The sequence below is a fragment of the Nematolebias whitei genome, chromosome 14 (assembly GCF_014905685.2).
Source record: "Nematolebias whitei isolate Nwh7 chromosome 14, NemWhi1, whole genome shotgun sequence".
NCBI lineage: Eukaryota > Metazoa > Chordata > Actinopteri > Cyprinodontiformes > Rivulidae > Nematolebias > Nematolebias whitei.
In genome coordinates this window covers 16452513-16475586 of record NC_056511.1, presented here as the reverse complement: position 1 = coordinate 16475586, position 23074 = coordinate 16452513, and the positions used below count along the sequence as shown (strand labels likewise).

The 23074-nt window shown below is 39.7% G+C and overlaps 2 protein-coding genes across 2 annotated transcripts in view; both read left to right on the top strand.

Annotated features, from left to right (window-relative positions):
• Nucleotides 1-23074, top strand: part of LOC119420857 (clathrin interactor 1) — a 218685-nt gene that overhangs the window by 63667 nt on the left and 131944 nt on the right. The window lies entirely within an intron of this gene.
• On the top strand, nucleotides 10167-22161 carry crebrf (creb3 regulatory factor). Its single transcript, XM_037687912.1, has 9 exons — nucleotides 10167-10281; nucleotides 13231-13356; nucleotides 15936-16111; nucleotides 16467-17614; nucleotides 17703-17900; nucleotides 18104-18293; nucleotides 18378-18451; nucleotides 18688-18807; nucleotides 19563-22161. The coding sequence occupies exons 1-9, from the start codon at nucleotides 10273-10275 to the stop codon at nucleotides 19679-19681; spliced, it is 2160 nt and encodes a 719-aa protein (XP_037543840.1). The 5' UTR covers nucleotides 10167-10272; the 3' UTR covers nucleotides 19682-22161.

Sequence of the window (23074 nt, the reverse complement as noted above, 5' to 3'; positions counted from 1 at the left end):
TCTATCTATCTATCTATCTATCTATCTATCTATCTATCTATCTATCTTACACACACACAAACAAATATATATATATATATATATATATATATATATATATATACACATATATATATAATCAGATCTTGTGTAACTTTGTAAATGTGTGTTTTGTTAATGTTTTTTTATTTTTTATTTGAATGTTTTTTTTTTATTTGAAGTCAGCTTGTGTTTCTTTTTATGGTTTCTCGTACATGGGTGTGGGGGGAAGGAGGGTTTGGAGGTTTGGTCTTGAGTGTGGGTGGTGGTGGTGTTGTCTGGAACATTCCATTGCTGGGGGGCGGGGGGAATTGGCATCCTTAAAACCAGTCATAAAACTGGCTATTTGTGTAGAAAATAAATCCTAAATGAAGCACAATTTATTTTTCTCAAATTAGAATAACTATAACCGATTTAAAAAGCTTTGCCACCGTTTTACTTTTGCAAAAACAAAGTAATAAAAATCAAAGAATTGCGTACCATTTCATAGTTTACATATAAAGCTCAGTCCATTCATACATATAATTATGTTTTATTTTGTTTGTAGGGCAGACTCGAATCTAAAAACTGTGTTTTGTAACTTTACAGCCCCCCCACTATTAATTATAAAATAGAAAATTGTAGACGTGTTTATCGTACTGTTTCATGGTCTCTCCCTATTGGCCGAACGGCGCACCACGTGGTCGGGTGGTCACGCGCTTTCCAGAAAGCCGTCAGGAAGGAGAAAAACAAAACAAACCTGAGAGAGCTTCAACAGCGTGCGGACTCCATTGAAAAGGGAACGTCTTTATCTACAGCACGGGACTCTACACGAGCTCCGGTACCGAGCGAAACGTGCATATTGGAGCCTTAAATGTGAGTAAAGGCGGTATCGACCCGTTTCGATGAACTTTAGCGAGCGGCGGGTGCGTTTTGTCCGCCGCTGTGTGGATTAGCTTCGAAGCTAGCTGCTTGTTGTTGTGTGTTTAGCTGGGATGAGGAAGGGGGACGGACGGAGGCCATACTGACTGAGCTGCGGGCAAAAAAAAAAAGAGAAAGCAGGACTCTCAATTTCCGCAGCAAAACTCTCATTTAGTAGCGGCAATAAACATGTTTATTGAGACCCTTTTCGCTGTTTTCCGCAGTTTTATGTTCTCCCAGGAAGTGAATAAATAAACAAGCAGGCTCTCGCTTCTCGATGAGCTTAACTAAATTTCGGTTTAACGACTTTAAAGTAAACGCCCTGCTGATTTTGCGTGTTACATCTAAAAGACCATTTGTTTGATTCTGGGTCAGTAGGTTTAAAACTGCAGTTATATAAGAAGATTAACTCCACTTCTAAACTGCTAAACACCGTCAGCTACTGTGTTTTCGACTATATCGTCTGGCACTGGTATGTCACAGAGAAAAAACATTCATATATTGTGGATAAAAAAAATCCTTATTATTCTTTAAGTGTGATTTCAGGCTGATTTAAAGCAGCCTAGAATTTTCAGCAGGTACACGCCCCCTCCCCCCTCAACGCTGAGCACAGGTTGTGCTGTTGAATAAAAGCTGCTTATAGTTGTTTTTTTTTTCGTGTGATTTGAGCCAAATTCTTTACGAAGGAGGCGACTTAAGTTTGGTATTGTTAGGCGTCATACATTGGTTTTTATTTAAACAGTTCGCTTTATGACATTAAACCAGTTGGCAGTAAAAGCTATGGATTAGGCGTTTCTCTTTCGAAGTAAACAAGGGTAAATATGCGATAAATATACATAAGACTGTATAGTATTATATATTTACTCTCGATGGTAGGTCATATCTCCTAAACTCTGGTATCTAGGGCACGGGCATACAGGCCTCCAAGTTGTTTATCTTCTGCCTCAACCTAGATTGAAACAAGCTGTTTATGGTGGAGCAGCACCTGTGATTGACAGCCGCTCTGGCCTGTCAGGCGCGCAGGAGGGCGGGACGTCATGAGCGCTAGACCAATGAGAATGCTGTATTACGTGGGTGTTGGCACAGACCGTTAGTCTGAGTTTTGTTTTGCTCTGCAAGAGATCTGTGATGGGTGCAGACTGGTGAGACACTGGTGACATTATGTCTTTCCTTGTGCATCTTATAGATCAATTGATACCGTTATGTATTAAAGGTTACAGTGATAGAGATGCTGGGGCTTTCAGGCTTTAAAAACGATTGAATGCATTCATTATTACATCGAATGTGTGTGTTTTTTTACTGTGATTGGGAATGATCTTGTGCAGTTTTTCTGAAATGCAAAGCTCGTTGTCTTTTAATCGGCAGTGCTTGAGCTGGTCGTTTCTTTGTTGCTGTGATAATATTAACCTTTGAGTATTGTGGAGCATAACACCTGTGGTAAAGCAAATTATCTATTAATTTGCTGTGCCTATTTCTTATGCGAGTCACTTCTTTCTTGCACGTTTCTTATCTTATTTAATACTTTTACTCCTTTTGTATGACTTTGAGGAGTTGTGCATCTGTAAGAAGGATATTTTTAAGAGATAAAACAAATATGCATGATATTACACACGTACCAAATTCAGCCTTTTTAAAAAAAAAAAACTTTTTTATCATTTTTGTTTTTGCGTAACCCAGTCGTGCTTTTAGACATAAATATGACATCCGCTTTTTTTTGTTTGTTTTTACAATGCTAATAAGGAACAAGCAACAACAAAAAAGCAAGTTAAATCTTGGAAAAACAAAACATGAATTGTGTTTTAATACAAAATTTCTCATTTTCTTTTATTTAGGATAAAGGAACTCAATGCTAAGAAATCAAATTTAAAACGGTTATCTTGGATCGAACAGTGCTGTTTGTAAGATTTATCTTCAGTAGTTATTCAGATATAATTATATCCAGTTCTCATGTAAATGAAGCCGTAAGTCCGAATCTGCTGAAAACCACATGGAAGTTTGAGTCATGTTTTTGGTCTACATTAAGCTGGCCGTAACCTGTATCATTTATTTTAGGGGTGCACCGATTTCAATTTTCAGGCCGATCACCGATCACCGATTTTTTGAAAGTCTGAACTGCCGATTCCGATTTTGGCCGATACCGATTTTTTTTTTATAAGCAACAGTGTCGGGTGTTACAAGATCACAATGCACCTTCAATTTACCAATCTTATTTTATTGTAAAACATACCCTTGAAAAATACCCTAGAAACAATACAAACTTGTTGTTTTAATTTGTCATGAGGTAGTATTCTGAAATATAAATGAAGTTTACACAATTTTTGTTAAAACTATAAAATTAACCAAAAAAAAAAAGTTCAGTTCCTTCAACTCTTTCACTTGTTACATTTTTTAAAAAAAACTTAAAAAGATAATGCAACAAGTGTAACATTTTCAAGTCAGTCGGTAATAAGAAATAACACTGGCACAGGTAAGTTAGTTCTCACAGACTTATTCCAGTCACTTTCATTAGTGGCAGGTTTTTCTTGATGAACAAAAGCATTTCTGCTTTGTCACCAGACAGGCGACTTCTTTTCTCATCTACTACATGTCCAGCCAAGCTAAACAGGCGCTCGCTTTCAACGCTTGTGCATGGGGCAGAGAGATAGGTTCGGGCAAGTAGAGCAAGATGAGGGAAACGATTTTCATTGATCTTCCAGTAGACCAATGGGTCCTGGCTCCTTTCGACAGGAACCTCAGATAGGTAGTTCTGTACCTGCATAGCTGAAGGGCTGGCCAGCTGTTGCTCCTGTTCAATGTTCTCCTTCAAGATTTCGTCGTGAGCTGCAAACAGTAGACTACGCCTTTTGGCTGCAGGTTCATCGATATCAGGAGGTCCCACTTCAGAGGATGTTCCTGCAGCAGGTGTGCATCTGGTCTCCCCCTCTGCAAGTTTGGTCAAAAGGAGCAGTTTCACGTCATCTTTCACCTCTGCTGAGAAGTAGCGATTCTTGTACCTTGTTTTGCATAAACAAAGAAAGATGGGTCAATCATTGTGTTTTGTATACATTAACAGTTTTTATGACTTGCATGTAAATAAAGAAATGCATTTCAATCAAGAAATTTTTAATTTAATTTAAATGTTTGTTGAAATATAGTAGTAGGCTAAAAGTAATTATGGCTAAAATAGAATGTTAATAGTTACTTGCCTTGGATCCAGAACAGTGGCCAAGCTGTACAGGGGCTCATGCTCAATGTTGCTGAATCTTCTCACAACAGCCTCCAGCAACGTAGCTTTGGCTGTACCCACGCCACGGTCTGTGCTCGCTTGCCTCTCTTCTCTCTTCTTTACAGTTTAAGAGTACTTGATGACGTTCGAACTGTTCGTAAATCCACTGTGCAGTAAAACTTAACATGGACATTAAACTTACATCAGAAGTCCAGATGTCTGTTGTAAAGCTGAGTGTATTTGTATTAGCTTTTAGCAGGCTGCGGGTGTCTCTCGAAACTTGGCTGAACAACTCCGGTAATGCAACATCAGAAAAATATTTCCGACTCGGCATATTATATCGTGGGCTCACGTGCTGCATCAAGCTTCTAAAACCTTTGTCCTCAACGACTGAAAATGGCTGGTCGTCTAATGCCATGAACTCCATCACTTTCCTCGTGGTAGCTTTGCTCTTTTCGTTGCTCATAAAAGCTAACAGCGACCCACCGACTGCCTCTTTGTTAGCGCTAGCTTTAGCATTAGCCTTAGCATGGTTGCTCGCTTCAAACATTGCATACTTGGCGGCGTGGTGATTTCTTAAATGGCGAACGAGGTTTGTTGTATTAAAGGTTTTGGTGGTGGCTCCACCACTACTTACTTCGGCTTTACACGAATTGCAAATTGCGATCTTTGGCTCATTTTCTTTTACAGCGTAGAACTTCCAAAACGACGACATGGCTGCTCCGAGTGACCTGTGTGTGAGCTCTCACAGTGGAGCAAAAGGGGACAGCAGCTGATTTTCAGAACTTTCCGGAGGCAGCTACGATCGGTGGATAAAATCGGCTTCTCATTTAAAGATCGGCCGATCGCCGATCTCCCCAAATTAAGGAAATCGGGGCCGATCGATCGGCCGGCCGATTTATCGGTGCACCCCTAATTTATTTATTTATTTATTAACCTTTATTTAACCAGGTAAATCCCACTGAAATCACTGATCTCTTTTACAAGGGAGGCCTGGGCCTAAAAACAAATATTGTGAACATGCTGCTAAAGCGAAAGAAATGAGAGAACGAGTAAAATAACTGTCAAGAAGTAAATATCTGGAACAGAGCTCTGCATTCAAACGCTTGGCTTTGGTGAAATTTATTCTGGGCTAATGAGTTTACCGTTCATGCTCACTTTATAACTATGTAATGAGTACATTTAAATAAATTCAGGAAGCTCTTTTTGTAAGAAACTTGACATTCTTTCACATTTTAGATTTCGCTGACGTGTTTAATTTGACCTGTGTATGTTCTGCATGGCTAAACCTGGCTAACCTAATTACTGAAGGCTTTGTGACCTTCTGCGTTTGTTTGTACAATATATAAATTGATCAGTTTAACAAAGACACAAACCTGTCTCAGCAGGAAAAGCACAAGTGACCAGGTTCTTAAACTTATTGCAGCAATTAGCAGTGATAGTTTGTACTTATCTTAAAAAACACATCTAAATAAAGGGTTGTGGCAGCCAGCAGTTCCAAGCCAATATACTTGTCTGCTATTTCTTAAGTGCCAAAGCAAGAAAACTCCTGACGCCTGAGCAGCAGTGTTTTGTAAAAGTGAGGTAGTCAGTGAGCCAAAACACTTAATAAAATCGTCATATTTTGTTTAGCATGCGTTTCTATAATTCCATGTTTTAATGATTCTCTGGATCATTTACTGATGGAAAATTCTGCTCGGTTAAGTCAGTTCTGATGCCATGGTTAAATTGATCAAACTGATGTAGAATCAAATAAAAGAAAATCACTCTATAATTATTCCAATAAACATTTCATGTAAAGTGATACAAGATGATGTCATGGTTATATTACTGTCCCTCTCAGACTGACAATGCTTGTCATTAATTAGACAGCAGCTGAGGTCAGGTGTGACACTCCTGGTGCTTTTCCATTACATTTTGTTATGGCAGCCTGACTGTGTAATATTGAGTACATCTGTCACTTTTAGCTCCACAAAAGTCTTATTTGCAGGGGTCATAACAGACGAGCACGGTCGTGCCTGTGTGATGGTGGGCCCATTTGGCTTCTGATCACTTTTCAAGACAAAAAATAAAATCACAATTTAGTTGCTTAAACATTTAACTCTGGGGCTTTACCTGGAATAATTTTAGCTCCTTGTCTCAAAGCCTCCAAAGTATTTGTATGACAAAGTAACATGTTATGTGAAAATTGTAACTCTAGAAGGACACATTTAGTGGTGCTGATAGAAAAGGTGAAGTAAAGGATCACTATTTTCTCAAGTAATGAGAACTATGCTGTTACCATAGTGCAGATGAACCCTTGAAGAAGATTGTATCAGCTGTGCAAAAACGCTCAAGCATGTAAAAACACAAAGACTCTGCAGCATCAGCCTTCACTCTTGACACAGTTAAATTGTACTGACAGTTATTTTAATGAGAGATTGCTTAGCTTCATGTGCAGTTGCAGATATCTTGCATGCATGGTGGCTCTTTCGGTACTTCATGTATCAGAAATAAAGCCAAGAGTTGGTTCAAAATCTGTACTATCTAATGTGGAATTGCTAAAACCAGTATGTTTTGTAAATAAACAATGCCAGTCCCTCGACTTTTATTTAGCATAATGAACTCTTGTTTCATATCAATTTTCATTCTGTTGTCATGTCACATTCTACTAACACATCATGGCTTATGGATTACTGACAGTGATGTTTGCACTCATGCTCATAAACAAGCTGGCATCTCCTGCTCGTTCTTTCTGTAGTTATACATGATTTTGGCTTTCCTTTCCTTTGTTTTCTTCCTACATATTGTTTTTTTTTTTTAAATATGGATGGGACTTGGCATCTACTTTGTCTTCACTTTCAAGTGAAGTCTCAGCTGCTTTAGGCCCAGTATACGCGACTCTGTTTTTAAGTGAAACAGGAACATTTCTGTTGATCTTCAGCTGCTTGTGTACAAAACATCAGCAGTTATTTTCTCTGACTCCAAAACATTTGAATTCAGGTTGCAGAGTTTTTGGAAACTAAAAACTGGTATTGTCTTAGTGGAAAATGCATCTTACGTGAATTTGGCCATGCGTACTTCGGCCGGCCGCAGCCAATAGCTTTTTTTGCACTTGTGCGAGTAGATAAACAACCGCACTAATGGTGGATAGCAGAGTGCTGTTTGTGCTACTCACTCATTTAAAAAAAAATCTGAGCATTTCACACATGCAGTATAAACACTGAACAGGCTTATAGTTGGTTTTATTCTCAAAACTGAAGTGTCAGAGTGCATGCAGACATGTTGTTCAAATACAACCATTACAGCGCCTATTACTGACCTCACATGGACACTACAGCGGATTCAATGTTTTTTTACGTCTATTTCCTGCCGTATGAATGAGTAATGTTTCCATAATCAACATCAAATAATCTATAATGTTTCCAGGGGATTGTTCACGTGTAAATAGGGTCCTAATATCAGATTGCTCTTCAGTAGGATCCCATTTAGACACAAACCGTTTCCAGAAACATATATTTTTAGATGTTGATTGTAAAATAACATTATACATTCACACGTTAATGCTGTGCACGTAAGTTATTTCACAGAAGTTGTGTTCAACCTTGAAACAATGTTGGGTTTCCCAAAATTTCCACTCTTGAGACCGGGATTTTAAAAAGTTTCAGTGTCGGACAATACGATCCCCGCTGTCATGCACATGAATGTCTTTAACGCAACAGAAATATTCTGGTTTCACTTAAAAACAGCGTTTTGTAAACGGGGCCTGAAACTTGCTTGCTTATCTTTTGCTGTTTTACCAGTTGGTTCACTGTTGCAGTGATGGAAACATTTCTGTCAGTGTGCAGCATCACTTGCCTATTTGCTTTACAGTCTTAAAAGCTCCGCGTTGAGTTTATCGACTCACACGGGAAGCCATGTCTTTCTGTTGAAATTACAATTAGGACCACACATGACAAAGTTATTTGCCAAGGTGTGCTAAAAATACCAGCCGCAGATTTGTAAATAGTCAGGTGCTATGTGATTTTAATGCACAACCTGAGCAGCTGCAGTTGAGTGATAAAGCTGTAGTTCATTGTGACAAATCACTGAAAGTTTGCAAGACTGCAGAGGATGAAGTCAGGATGTTATGAACCTGAGTTCACCCAGAGTTCACACTCTGTTTTAAATTTTAAGCATGAAGCTGCAAATAGTCTGTCCTGTTTGGCAGCTTCATTTTAATTCATGTTTCTTTTTTTGCAGACAGCTGAAGGTTTTGCATTTGTGTCAGTCTTGAAAAAGATAATTTCAAACTAAAAGTAGGCCTGAAGAAGATGAGCTATTCTGAACATTTCAATGCACAACCAAGCTCCTAAATATCTGGCTCTGCCTCACAGCCTGTGTTAGCTACTGATCAGTGATTTGGATTAAAGTCTGCCTCTGAAAATGTGCTGTGCTTTTTTTTTTTTTTTTAAAGCATGAGTGCTTTGTCTTGTTTTTTTGTTTCTCAAAATCCGTTCTTGAGGGCCCTTGGTTATAGCTAAGGTTCAGGACTAATGCCGTTTCATTCGGTCACTCTTGCACATAAATCCAGACATAGATGCATAGGAAAGAAGCACCGAGGGCATTTAATATTTGTACTTTTAAGGCCGAGATGTTTCTAAGTTGTCATTGTTAAATGTGCACATTTAGAGAAGTGTACTTGTATGCACTCAGGAGTATTTGAAACTGTTGCTTTTACATTGACACTTGTCTCAGTTGTGAGTTGTGTTTTTTTTTGCCACTTCCTGTCTTTATGCAAAGTCTGTACATGAGGAGATCGAACAGTCACGGGCGGAAGTTTTTTTTTTTTGGTCATCGTTGAGCAGAAGGAAGTGAAGTTGTTTGGTGGACTCGTACAGGGTTTGGTTTGGCGTATCATTTTTTTTGTTGTGCGATCACTGCTGGGGTCATCATGTCTTTGTGTGTGTTCAGTTTTTATTTGTTAGGTAACGACAAACACAGTCTTTGTGTTTGACTTCTCAAGGGAGTATGCGAAGAAACACAAGTCCGCCGATGAAGCGACATGATTAAATTAGAGCTAAAATGGGCTTGTTTCAACAACTTCTTTCTTATATAGAAATGTTTGATGTATTTTAATATTTTATAATGTTCATATAACAAGTCGTTTAGATTATAATGAGAACAAGTGATTTAGTATAATTTAAACAGCTCAGCTGAAATCGAACATTTTTACTTAACTGGAATTAAGACTATCAAGACTGTTGCATGTACAAAAGGTGTCAGTCAAACTGTACATCCTGGGGAGTGAATGAATGGGGAGTTTAACAAGGTTGAGTCGGGTCCTCTGGACAGATTCTTCTTTGTTGAAACATTTAATCTTTTATCCAAAGTCTTCTTCAGTCTGATGAAGTCTTTTGGATAAAAGATGTAAAGTTCCAGCGAAGAGGAATCCGTCCAGAGGACCTGACTCGACCTTGTTAGAGTCTACCTGGATTATTGAGCATGCATCAAGACATGAATGGGAAGTGATGAGAAGTTTGTATGGTTTTCAACACGGCAGAAATCTTTGGGCCCCAGAGTTCAGTTCTGTGGCTGTAAAAACAAGCCCGAATCATAAACCGTCCACCACCATGTTTGGCAAGATAAAATTCTGAATAGTTTTTTGTTGTTCAACAAATGTATTTGGTGTTTGGTTTTGTTGTACATATCTCATTTACTTGCCTTTGTGCCATTTTAAGATGTTTTTTTTTTTTTTTTTTTTTTTTTTTTACAGCAGGCTATTGTCAACAGTTAAGCTAGTTTTTGTTTTGTTTGTAAACCTGTAAACCCACATTTAACACTCTGTCGTGTGTTGTGGGAATAAAAACTAGCAGCTGTGTACCTGTAAAATAATCCAAAGTTGTTTTTTTCCACGTTTATGTAACTTTTCGATGCTCTCTCTGTTTTTACCACAGATTTGAAGCATATAGAGGAACACAGCAGACTACAACGGACCAGACCAAACCGGGTTGAGCCAAGTTACTCGTCTTTCCCCCTCTTCCTCCAGCCGAGAAGGCTGCATCCTTCAGCACTTCGTGATCGTCTCTCTCGGCAGAATTTTATTGTGTTGATCTGATAGTCTCACACCAGTGGGACTGGACAGGAGACCCAGAGGTTCCCGCCGCTGGAGCTCTAAGCTGTGCCTGGCAATGCCTCAGGTAAGGTGCAATAAATGAAAACAGCAGGTCTGTACTGTCAGCTGGCAGAAAAGTGTATTATTGACTGCAAATGAACCAATCAAGGTGACTGAAACAAAACATTACTAGTCCTCTACAAAAACTAGTTCTGAAACTTGCGAGCCCTAAAATACTAAATGACGTAACGTAACACAAATCATAGATACAAAGAAGATTTTTGGGAAGTGGATGCGACAGAATCGCTGATGTGATTCAGTTTTCAGACTGACTGACCCTGGTTCAGTGTGACCCACAAAAGGCTGCAATTAAATAGCTGATTCAGATGAAAATGAATGAATGTGAGTGGGTCATTCACTGAACCCTTCTAAAGAAGCACCAAGACGGCTGAGTGTGTGCATCACGTTAGTTTTTAAGTTTTCTGCAGTGCTGAATGAACAGAAACAACACGGTGAATGCAGCCTGTCAAGAGCTCAAAGATCCCCCTTTTTAAAAAAAAATCATATTCAATGCTGCAGCATAAATATTCAGCATCATTTATCTGAACTCTCTATGCTGTTAATTGTGATTGTTAACCAACCTCTTTATCCTAAATTGTAATTCTCTGTCATGAACAATCGTAGTGTCCTGGCAGCTGGGACAGAAACAGGCCCTGTTTACACGACGCGTGTTTTGAGTGAAACTGCAGCTTTTCTGCAGCTTCGGCCGTTCGTGTACATGACAACAGCCCTCGTTCTCTGAAACCGGACGTTATTTAATCCAGGTTTCTGGAGATTTTGGGGGAACCCCCCGCATAGGTTTGAAATAATTCGCAGGTGTCTACAGGCGGCTGTAGTCAAAAGTTTTTTTTTTGCACTAACAACGGTTCCAATAAATGACAGAGAGCAGACAGTTTTTTTGTGCTACTCAACTTTTTTTTTCCAATATGGAGCAAAAACAATACAAGTAGGTCCAAAGGAACGTCCATGTGTTCACTAGTTTGGATGTAACTGTGATCATGCAGACAGTGCATGCACGATGCATGCAGCTGAGCCCAGCATCAGGGTTACCAGATAAACATGAATATGATTTTATTTCCAGAGGTCGTTCCCATGTAAACAAGGTCTGAATCTCTTTTAGTTTATCAGATAACAGATATTTTTTTTATCAGACAAAACTAGCTTCATTACAAATGCAATAAATGGACTAAGTAGCTGTGGGACTCTTTAGGTATATCACGATTCAATTTGATTAAGATTCGAAGGGTTGTGATGCATTTATAAAACAATTATTGATGCATTTTTTATCATCCTGAAACTTTGACTATGGCTCATTTACATAAACTTCTTTCTTCTTCTTTCGGCTGCTCCCTGCGATAGGGGTCGCCACAGTGAACATAAACATATGCTCATTTACATAAACTCTAATTTATATATTTTCACGCCTAATAAATGGTGTAAAATAACAAATAATAAAACATCAATAATCATAGGCTGCTGACCAACAATTAGCAAAGACGCTAACTTTACATAAAAAATTCCATAGAGAAGCTAATGTGATTAGCATCGTGGGAATTCTTCACTAGCCTCTGCACTGATTAACATTTACAAAATAGATTTTTAATGTTACAATTCAGAATCTTCCATGTCTGCAAAGTGGTGCATTTAAAATGAATGTTGACCCATACCCCCATTAATAAGGTTTCAAATCAACATATGTATTTACACAGCTTTGCACAAATATAACACCCTTGTGGAACACATCTGCAAAATGTAACGGGCTATAATTGAATTAGATCTGATCATTATAACACAAGTCGCCCTCAGCCTGGAGGTGTTTTCTCATTTTCATCTCTCTGCCAGTCGATGTAAAGACTTCTTTTTATTGCTCTAACACACTATGCTCTCATACATCTTCTCTTTTCAAAATGACTGTGGCGCAACATTTAATAGTTTTCGACGCGCTTTTAGAACCAGTGATGCCTCAAATGTTTTTCTTCTCAGTCATTATTGATCGAAGCAACATTAGAGCTTTAACTAATGAATACTGATATGGACAATCATAAACATTCTGTCTGGCAGTGTTTTAATCTCTGAAATGACAATTAAGACTGTCATCTAAATGATAAAACAAGGGTTTTATGATTGCTTTGTTTAGATTATGTAAATGCATTAAGCTGATAGTTTTTTCTCTTTATGATCCTTTAATCAGATAAAACTGTTAAATTTTAAAAATGAACACGTCACATTTTCCTTGTATTACACCAAAGCTTTAAACATTTCAATTGATGGTTAAAAGTTTATTTTAAGTCAATGTTTAAGACTGTTCTATCACCAGAATTTCCTGCTGAATGTTATCAGATTGCACAAGAGAGAATGATCAGATTTTATGTTTAACTCCCAACACAACCACTTTGTATGAAGCACTGTAATGATTAATCCTCATGTTATTGAGGCACAGTTTTATGTGCTGTGAATTCTCTAAATTATCACAAAGCGCCCATCGATCACCACGAGCAGAGCATTGGGTTTCCTGATCTTCAGATCATTATTTTTGCATTGCTCCTCCTAAATATGTTTTATTAAATCACAAATTCCTCTGGTTTTAGAAACGGAGTGATAAAACAAATCACTGCAAGGAGAATCTCTATCTAATGTTGTACAACAGACAGTTTTAGATAATTAAATGTTCAAAATGAGCTGCTGTTTATCACTCGGCAGTAGTGCAAACATCCGGTGCGGTGATGGTTCACATCAGATGGTTGCAGTTTCTGTTTGACTCATTTATTTGTAACAAACTATTTGGAGGAAATAAAGACATTATAACAACAAAAGTAGATTGTAGGCAAACGGTACGAGTTATCCTTAATAAAACTGAAGACGTATGAAAGGTGAAAAAGTTAAAGGAGAATAAAAGTGTTTATTTGACTTGGTGATGTGCGTTATGTTTTGCTCACTCCTGTGTTTTCAGTTATCATTTTTATTTCCGTTTCAGCCCAGCGTCAGTGGGATGGAGCCTCCCTTTGGGGACGCCTTTCAAAACTACTCGTTTGCTGACCAGGCCCTGACCAGCACCGAGCTGCTGTCCACCAACTCTGACCCAGATTTCATGTATGAGCTGGTGAGTAACACCCATACGCACACTGGAAACTGGTCATGTAATAACACACAGCCGTCAAACCTTATCCATCCTTTTGAGCGTTTTTCTTTTAACCGCTCATAGTGATTTACATCCCTATGAAGTTTAAACAACCTTGTTTATCTTGTTCAAAATGTTAAGTGTTGCAGATTATCTTATTATTTTGCCCTTGGGAAAATCTATCACAGCTCTCGGTGATAGTCTGCTTGTCGTCCGTCACTTAATGTTCATTAGATCATGGACTGGATTTAAACACATTTCCAAATGGATGGTACGAAGCGATAAGTCACTCTCTCCAGCCTCAGTGGTTGAAATGTTCTGCTATTAAACAAAAGACCATTTGTTACAGATTACTATTTGTATTTATTGACAACAAAAATTTTTATTTCCTGTTATGAGTTGTAATCTGTTTTGATGGAGTGAAGGTAGTTTTTTTTTTTTTTTTTTGTGTGTGTGTGCTTGTTGTTTGCTAAACGAAGAACAGTGATATTTTCTAATATTGGGATCCTAGTGAATCAGTTTGTGGTTAGTTTGAGTGACAAAAAATGTTTCTGCTGTGAGTTAGCATGTATCGAGAAAAGAAAAAGAAATGTTAGACCACTTGTGTGAACTTGCAAAATAAAGTGCATGAAAGGGTCAAATGGAATTTACACGAAAATGTGAGGGATGAAGTGAAGTTAGCTCACCGTTGAGACATGGATGTGTGTAATTTAGTAATTTTAGCTTTTAGTTTATTAGCTTTAATAGTTTTTTTTATTGTTTCTAAGGGTTTCAGAAGTTTGTTTAACTCAGGGGTTCCCAACCCTGGTCCTTGAGGAACACCATCCTGCATGTTTTAGTTGTTTCCTGCTAAGACGTACCTGATTTTAATAAATGGGTGTTTTACAGACTTCTGCAGAATAAGAGGAAGTAATTAAATCACTGAATCTGGTGTGTTGGAGTAGGGAAACAACTAAAACATGCAGGGTGGTGTTCCTCAGGGACCAGAGTTGGGTACCACTGGTTTAACTCGTGTTGATTAAACATTACTCACAGTTTTAACTTCATTTTAAAAACTGGGGCTGCACAATGTTAGAACAATACAACAAAATCAACTGCGGTAAATCTTCCCTTTTTTGCTCCTATTAATCTTCTCGACCTGTTTGTCAGCATCCAGGTCATTGAGTTTGTTGGAGTGACTAAATATATTATTGGTATGTAGAATGAGCGTCTGCTACTTAGACAATAGTCAATGATCAATGTGCTGCTCACTGATATTGTGATGATGATACACTTAAAAAAATATATATATATATTTTTTACAGCCTTTTCAAAAACTTTCTTTTACAGCATGCAATCCTTTCAGCCTCCAGGTTTATATTTTACATGCAAATAAAGTGCATATGAAATTAAAATCAAATAAAACATTTTGTGTAGAATTTGGTGTACATTGGATTATATGCACGTTATTATTCTCAGATCGATTAGAAACAAACAACACAAAAAAGTAATTTTTTACAAACTGATGTGTGTTGTGCATTTCCACCGATTTAATATATGTTGTAAAGAGAAGTGATTGTTGATGTTTGTGTTAGGTTAATAGGCGGCAGTAAAATGTTTCAAACATGATGTTCACGGTGCTGTTGCTGAGTGAGCAGAACGTCAGCTTTTTCCTGGAGGAGCAAGCCTCCCCCCTTTATATTTTTGTTTATACAGGAAACACATTTGTAGAAGCACATCGTAGCTTTTTGCTGACTCTTTCATGGGAATTGAAAACCAGAGGTCCACTTTCATTTGTTTGCCATCTGTTACATTCATCAGGTTTGTTCAGGCAGGTTTAAACGGAAACGTTTCCCGTCGCGCCTCATTTTGTCTCAAAGAGGTGTCCGCTTTAATTCACCGGTCGCTGTAGACTAAACATTAGTGATTCACCGCTGAGCTCTTGACTTTGCACCATAACAAAACACATTAACTGGATGCTGGTGTGTAGGATGACTCATTGTCTTCAGTCTTCCAGTGGTATTTATTTGATGTTATCACTTTCTGATACTCTTATTTTTCTGCAGTTTATTCAAGGTGCCCTCCAGGTGGATTCTTTCTAGCACAGTGAATTGTTGAATTCTCTGTCTTGCATTTCACTTTTAGTTGTACTCGCACGTAAAAACATTTGACAAACATTGCTAATTCGCCAGTAATGCAAAGAATTTGTAAAGGCGTCTGCAGCTCGTCCTGTTGTATTGGCTCAGATTTACAAAAGAAAAAATGCGTCTTAACTATAAAACTATAAACAGAGTTGTTTAATTTTATACCTCGTTTTAAAGACGTACCAACACCAGTTTAAAAGATTGCAACTTGTCAAGTCTTCAGTTCTGATATGTAAGATGTTTAACAGGTTACTTCAAGTTTCAGTTTGAATAAATGCTAGTTGCTGTAGAAGGGTTTAGATTTTTATTATTTCTTTGTGCAGGTCAACAGAGATGCTCATTGTGTTCAGGGCCTCGATAAAACAAAGCTTCCAAACAGAACATCTTGTAATTCAGCTCCTGCTAAATTCAACTTTGTTTTCTTGCTTTTCTCTGCAGGACACGGACATGACCCATCGACAGGGTCCCTATGGGGACAGCATTGTGGGGATTGGGGATGGAGGGAAAGAGGTGGAGGGAGGTGCGGATCAGCTCATGAGCCTAGGCGAGTGTGAGACCGTCTACGGCAGCTCAGCGTTTGAACAGTGGGACCCTTACTGGGAAGACCTCACCAGGTATGAGATATCAAGGCTTAACTTTTTATATCAATTTAAACAAAAACATTTCATAAAAACATGTCCCCCTCTCATCTTTCTCCTATTTTAAAAAAAGTTTGTGAAGGCTAAACTTTATATCTTTTATCCAACACTACATTTAGACTGATTGTACTGTAGCTAGCATGTTGTAACAATAACTGTAAACGAAATTGACATTAGTAACATAAAAGTAATAGTCTGAGGAACATTCAATCCAGTAATAAATAGATTTTTTTTTATAAAACAAAGGTAAAACACAACTTTTACATCCTAAACAACGATTAGACAACATTAGGTTCCAGTGTTAAAACTGCATCTTCTTCGTTGTTGATAGATACACACGACTGGCCAGCTGTGACATCTGGGGAACCAAAGAGGTGGACTTCCTTGGTCTGGATGACTTCTCCAGTCCTTACCAGGATGAGGAAGTCATTGGTCAAACACCAACACTGGCACAGCTCAACAGCGAGGATTCCCTGCCTGTGTGTGAGGCACTCTGTCCTCCTGTAGACCTGAACCTTCCTGCCCCCCAGCTTCAGCCCCAACCTCCACAACTCTCTTCTCACAATAAAAGACACCCCGTTCCTGGCCATGGATCGAGCCCCAGCTCAGTCCGACCATCTCCAGGCACCACATCCTCCTCCCAGTCTCGTCCTTCACGCAGCCTCCTTCCAGATTTCCCCGAAGGCTCCCAAAGAGCAACTAGACCCATTCCTTCCAGCACTGAGACTATGGCCAAGACCCAGAACCTGCTCAGTGTCAGCCAGGACCACGGGCAGGTTCAAATCAAGCCTGTGGGACGAGGAACTAAGACTGTTGCACTGACGTCCCACAACTCTGACTTTGTGCGGAAAGCTAAAGTACGAGTGAGTTCAGCGCTCCGAGCTGAAGGTGACAGGCCTGCCCTGGCAGATTTTGAAAAGTCGGACCCTCCTGTGCCCCTCTCCCAGCCTCCAGATGTAAAGCCCTCCACCTCTGTCAGCATCACTTTAGTGGGACTCTCTGCCCCTGCAACCAACAGCTCTGTCAGCCTGGCGAGCTTTGAGAAGAAAGCAGAAGGGACAACAAGAAGAGAGGTCCCAACTCGTGGCGCTGAGGCCAACCAGACAGTGGGCGGTGCCTCTGCGATGGGGGACAGCGGCGATGTGGTGGGGGTTAACGAAGGAGGTGGTGGTAGCTCACTGGCTGTCGAAGACTCTGAGCTAAGCAAGGAGGAAGAGCACAACTACTCTCTGTTCCTGACCCGAAGCAGAGCTCACGCTCAGCTAGAGGAAGATGATGACAAGGACGACGACGAGGAGGAAGCAGAGGAGGACGAAGGTGATGGGCTGGAGTTGGACGATGAAGACCACGACGAGGGTTTTGGCAGTGAGCACGAGCTGTCCGAAAACGATGAGGAGGAGGAGGAGGAGGAAGAAGAGGAGGATGAAGATTACGAGGCAGACAAGGACGATGACATGAGTGACGCCTTCTCTGAGCCAGGTAGTTACCTTCATGTTTACATTTGTTAGTATTTGAGGACGATTTTCCTTTGTTTTCCCATTAATCCTCTGATTTTTAACTGCACCAGGCTGCGACATGGAGCTGACGGAGGACATTAAAGGCCTGACAGCTGGAGTCTCCAGTCGGAAAAGAGGCAAGCGTCGTTACTTCTGGGAGTACAGCGAGCAGCTCACCCCCTCCAAACAGGAGCGTATGCTGAAGCCATCTGAGTGGGACAGACATACGTTACCTAGCAACCTGTACCAGAAGAACGGGCCTCTCCATGGTACATATACAAACACATATATATATATATATATACACTATACATACACTGTAGCTTTGTTTTATTAGTCTGTGTCTGTGTAGACAGTGTTTTATGTGTCTCATTTTACAGGCATGCCTCGACTGGTTTTCAAAGACTCCATATGAGATTTACAGTATATTCTGGTCATCTCTAAAGGTTTTGTTTTGTTTTCTGCTACAAAGGGAAGTACATGCTGAAGAAGTCTCGACGCACCGATGTGGAAGACCTAACGCCGAATCCTCGCAAGCTGCTGCAAATCGGCACAGAGCTTCGCAAACTGAACAAGGTGATCAGTGACTTGACCCCCGTCAGCGAGCTGCCGCTGACCGCACGGCCACGGTCCCGCAAGGAAAAGAACAAGCTGGCATCTAGGTAAAAAAAAAACTGGTGTTTTTCTATTACTAGAGCTGTACGATGAGCAACTGTACACAATATTCACTCGCGTGTGTATTTCAGGGCTTGCCGTTTAAAAAAGAAGGCCCAGTATGAAGCAAATAAAGTGAAGCTTTGGGGACTCAGTACAGAGTATGGTGAGTTTAGCTTCTCTGCTCTCTACTATATTATCTCTATAAATAAGTAAAGATGGCAATATTATTTTATTACTTTCACATTTTAAAACAACTTTCTGCTGATGGAATAATATTTCATAAAAGCTATCATCAGCGTTTTCTAAACTGCTGTTTTTGTTAAATCTCCCATCTGAAAATCACTGAGCTTTTATGATTCATAGTTTATTTGAAGCGCTTAAACAAATGTCTTGCTTTAGATCGGTTACTGTTTGTGATCAACGCCATCAAGGAGGAGATCGTGCAGCGAGTCGAGGACTCGTCACCTCGTCAGACCAACATGACGGAGACTCTGGAGCGACTCATCAAGGAGACACTTGGTGAGGCATGGAGATGTGGATGAGGGAAATGTTTAATCCCAAGTAGTGACCATAGTTCAAGTTTAAGAATCTTTATTATCCCATTGAAACATTAAAATAACAGAACAGAAATCATCTTTGTTCGTTGAGAAGCCTGGTCACTACAGGGATGAATGGGTTTTTCAGTCTGTTCGTTACATCTGGGCTGCAGATACCTGCGTCCAGATGGAAACAAGCTGAACTCACCATGGAGTGGATGATCAGGATTTGCCAGAATCAGCCTGGCCTTATTCACTGACCTCACCTTGTGTAGTGAGGTACTGTAGGGCTATGCCAGCAGTTTTGCTGCACATCCTGACAATTCCCGAGAGTTTGTTCCAGTTTTTGCACGTTATAAATCCAAACCAACAGATGAAGGTGAAAGTTAAAAGAGACTCAATAAAACATTCTCATAAAAGTAGAATCAACATTAAAACCACAGAGCTTCTGATAAAAATACGTTCTTTGTTGGGACTTTTTACAAAGTGTGTTCACATGGAGGTTAAAGGTCAGTTTGTCATCGAGAACAGTTCCCAGATATTTATATTGATGCATCACCTCGACAGCTTCACTGTTAATGACACAGGAGCTGCAGCTGAAGAGTCTTTTCTAAAATCAGTGACAATCTCCTTTGTCTTAGAAACATTAAAATTTAAAAAGGAAACCATAAACTGAGTGGTTACGGCGCTTGTGGAAGATTAAGTGATTTTTTAATTTTTTTTATTCTTTGTGTCTAGTGCCATCACCTGTTGCTGGGCAGACTTCAGACTTTGTCAACAAGATCTTGGAGAACACAGGACGTGGCGATCCCACGGGCGGTCTGGTCGGCCTGCGGGTCCCCACCTCTAAAATCTAGACAGAACGCCGTCAGCTGCGAGGAGTGGACTAATTGTTACCACCGTGCTGTCCAGTTGTAACTATGCTCCCCTCTGCATGCCCCGCCAACTCAGAGTAAATACACATCGTCAGTCACTCAAACACACATACCACTCCCCTGTGCGTATGTATGTGTAATTCTTTCGGCCATGCAGCTGTGTGGCACACCCTGGCTTTCTGTCTCTACTGCGTGCAGAGCTGGCGCATCACTGTCTCCCAACCCATAGTGATCGTTCATTGGGAGAAGCACGTCTAAAGTGATAGTTAGGTGTATTTCAATAGCACGTTTCCTAAATCCTCTGGTGGTTATTAGATGTCTGTGGCCCTGCGATGGACTTGGGTCCAGGGTGTCCCCCGCCTCTCGCACAGTGCTTATGGAGATAGGCACCAGCTCCCCCACAACTCTGAAAGGAAAAAGCGAGTAAAGAAGATGGATGGATTATTAGATGCGCTTCACGTAGCCTTCTACAGAACTGAAACGGACAGTCACGAGTATAACCACTGGAATTTGTTTGAGGTGGTAATGAAGTCAGAAGAAAACTTGTTACATGCCTGACACAATCAAAAGATGAAAGACGTATTTTTTTATTTGGAGGTTTATTCCCCACACTTTGCAAAAATAAAACTAAACCCAGGATATTCAATTGACCCATTCACTAAAGCACTTTGAGGAAAAAATGGCTCTGGTAGCCAAGAAAGCTGCGGAGTAAACAAAACAAGAAAAAGCAGGGTGGCAGGAAATATTTTATACTGAAGTCCTAAATATCTTCACGCCATCCCCTGTTTGCCAATCAGCTCTGCTCTTGTAAAAATAGCTTTAGTAAATTAATGCTATAAAAGATGCAAGCATTCACCTAACACCCTGCTGGTTCGAAACATATCCAGCAGGAGAAAGCTTTATGTTGCCCTCAACAACAGGAAATGGTTGGCCATTTGAAGAGGAATCGTATGTAGCATGGCGTTTTGTGCTGGTCATAACTGGACTGGATGAAAATTAGCTTTTTGCCAGTATGGGAGGCGGCGAAGAAGAGGAAGATACAAATTGTGGGGATAAAGACGAGATAAACAACGATCCATCTCCTCCAGGAAACTGTATATAGAAGTGTCTCCCAGGCACCGGCTCTGTTTTTCTTTTTCTTGTTTTTTTTTTTTGTACAGTAGATTTGATCGGGTAGTGTGGTGACGACAGCTTGACGTGTTCATACTCGTGTTTGATCAGAGTTCTCTTCATCGTGCCTTGTGTATGTATGCGTCGTGTTTGTGTGAGAAGGACTGAACAAGACGAGGCGTTCGGACTCGCCGCGGGTCCGTCGTAGACGAGGAGTTCGTTAGTGAGCGAGAGGATGGACAGCTTGAATATATTCTGAATGTACATAAACAAATGGAAGCTCTTGTTGCGTGATGCCACAGAGTCTGTGTATATAGGAGGGCTCTGCAATAGATTACTTTTGGTTTTTGGTACTCTTCTTTGGGGGATCCGGGTGGGGGCTAACAGATATTTTTGGTTTAGAGTTACAAGAAAACAAATATTTGCACACTATATTTTAATTGTTTTTTGTACCAAAGACACATGCAACGAAAATGGCGACCAGCCAGTTAAAGTAAGGTTTTGCACAGCTTACCTGACGCAGTATTGAATGTAAGAAATGTGGGAGGGTCAGGGAACTTCCTAGAACTGTGAAATTAGCTTGGGTCCAATTCTGTACAGAAAAGGAACATTCAGTTTGTCTTTTTAAGTCTAAAATTTACTCCCTGATATGGGCTTCTTTAATACATTGTATTTAATTTTGTTTGCTTAGGAAGCACTTCATTCCTGAACCTATTTCTCCCTTGACATGCTAAATGTGTTAATGGCGCAAATAGGATTTAAAACCCACAGCGCTGCTAGATAAGCTATTTTACTTTTTCTTATTTTTTTGTGTTCGTCAATAACCCCCCAAAAAATGTTTCTGTCACTCGTTTCATTTCTGTATTTAGTTCACAAGCAAACTGAACTGTGTTTAAAAGTACTGTATATAAATATTAATTCGATAGCTGGTAATGGTAAAACGCCACTTTTCAAGACAATGATTCTTTTTTTTTTTAGCATGTCGTTTCTCGAGCTTGCCCTCGCATTGGAAAAAGTTAGACGCAAACACACGAAAAATACAAACAAACAAAAAAAAGTTCTCAGTATATTTTTCTATATTAGCTGTTTGCTAGTTTTCCTGTTGGTTTGAAGGGTTTCACTGGTCAGAGAGGATGAGGAGGAGGAAGCGAGGGGAAAATGGTGACACTTGGCCCCCTCTGTTCTTCACTAGCTGAGTGAAAGATGAAAAGCAGAGGCTGGATTATTTCAAACGCAGTATGGTAACGCCTCACTTTCATTAGATTGGTTTAGAAGGAGAACAAAGCGTCTTTAATGAGAGGGCCACACGTGGAGGAATCAGCTGTAAGAAAACCAAAGCCACACTGATCTGAATTCAGCAGCACTGTGCTCTCGTTTAGATTTACCTTCTTTTACTGTTTTTGTATTTAATCCTGAAACCAGTTTGCATGTGCTGGGATTGTTGCCTTTACAGTTACATTGTTGTACTGACTCTTTATGCCTGGCTTCACCTTGCCTTCAGTTTTGCAGCCTTCTGCACTGGTCACAGCGTGAAAAAAATACCTTCTTTTTTAAGTACCTACATGCACAGCTCAGGCCATTTTGAGGCACACTGTGCAACTTCTAAAAATACCCAAATGGACTGTCTCCCTGTTGCTCCTCAAACAAGACTTCCTGTTCTTAAAAAAAAAACAAGACTAATCAACACGTATAATCAAATTTAAGATTTCGAATTTCTGGACAGTTTGAAGCAATGAGCGTTCTCCTTCATAGAGCAGTATCTAATGACTGTGAGGTGCTGGTCTGTCTTGTGTAGTGGAGTTGCAGATATTTACACGTTTTCCGTCACCAAAAAAAAAAGGGATAAATGGTGCTTTTCTGAAACTAGAATGACAAGTATCCCGATTAATGTTTCTTTGACTAGTTGTAGCCTGATGACTTGCTCTCTCCTACCGTCCACATAGTTATTTTCTTAGTAGTGGAACATTTTTGTAAATAAACTGAGTTAATATGTAACTTCTAAGTGTTAGATATGTGTATAGATTAATCTGTCTTATATGTTTAAGAACAGCACTTTGTCCAAAAAAGAAAGAAAATACAAAAAAAAAAAATTTTTTTCCTTCCATTTGCTGCTAAATGGCCTCGAGTGAATGCTGCAAGTGTACTTGACGACTACTTGCTTGGATAAGTCTATCACCTGATATGGCTAGGTCTATGAGCTAGCAAAGGAGCACGTGTGCGTGGCCTGATGGAGGGGGTTTAGCTCTGCACACTTTTGGAGCCATG

What these genes read in the sequence shown, in the direction of transcription:
- crebrf (XM_037687912.1), top strand. An exon ending in TACTGGGAAGACCTCACCAG is followed by an intron (nt 16,112 to 16,466) that starts GTATGAGATATC and finishes CGTTGTTGATAG; the next exon opens with ATACACACGACTGGCCAGCT. An exon ending in TGACGCCTTCTCTGAGCCAG is followed by an intron (nt 17,615 to 17,702) that starts GTAGTTACCTTC and finishes TAACTGCACCAG; the next exon opens with GCTGCGACATGGAGCTGACG.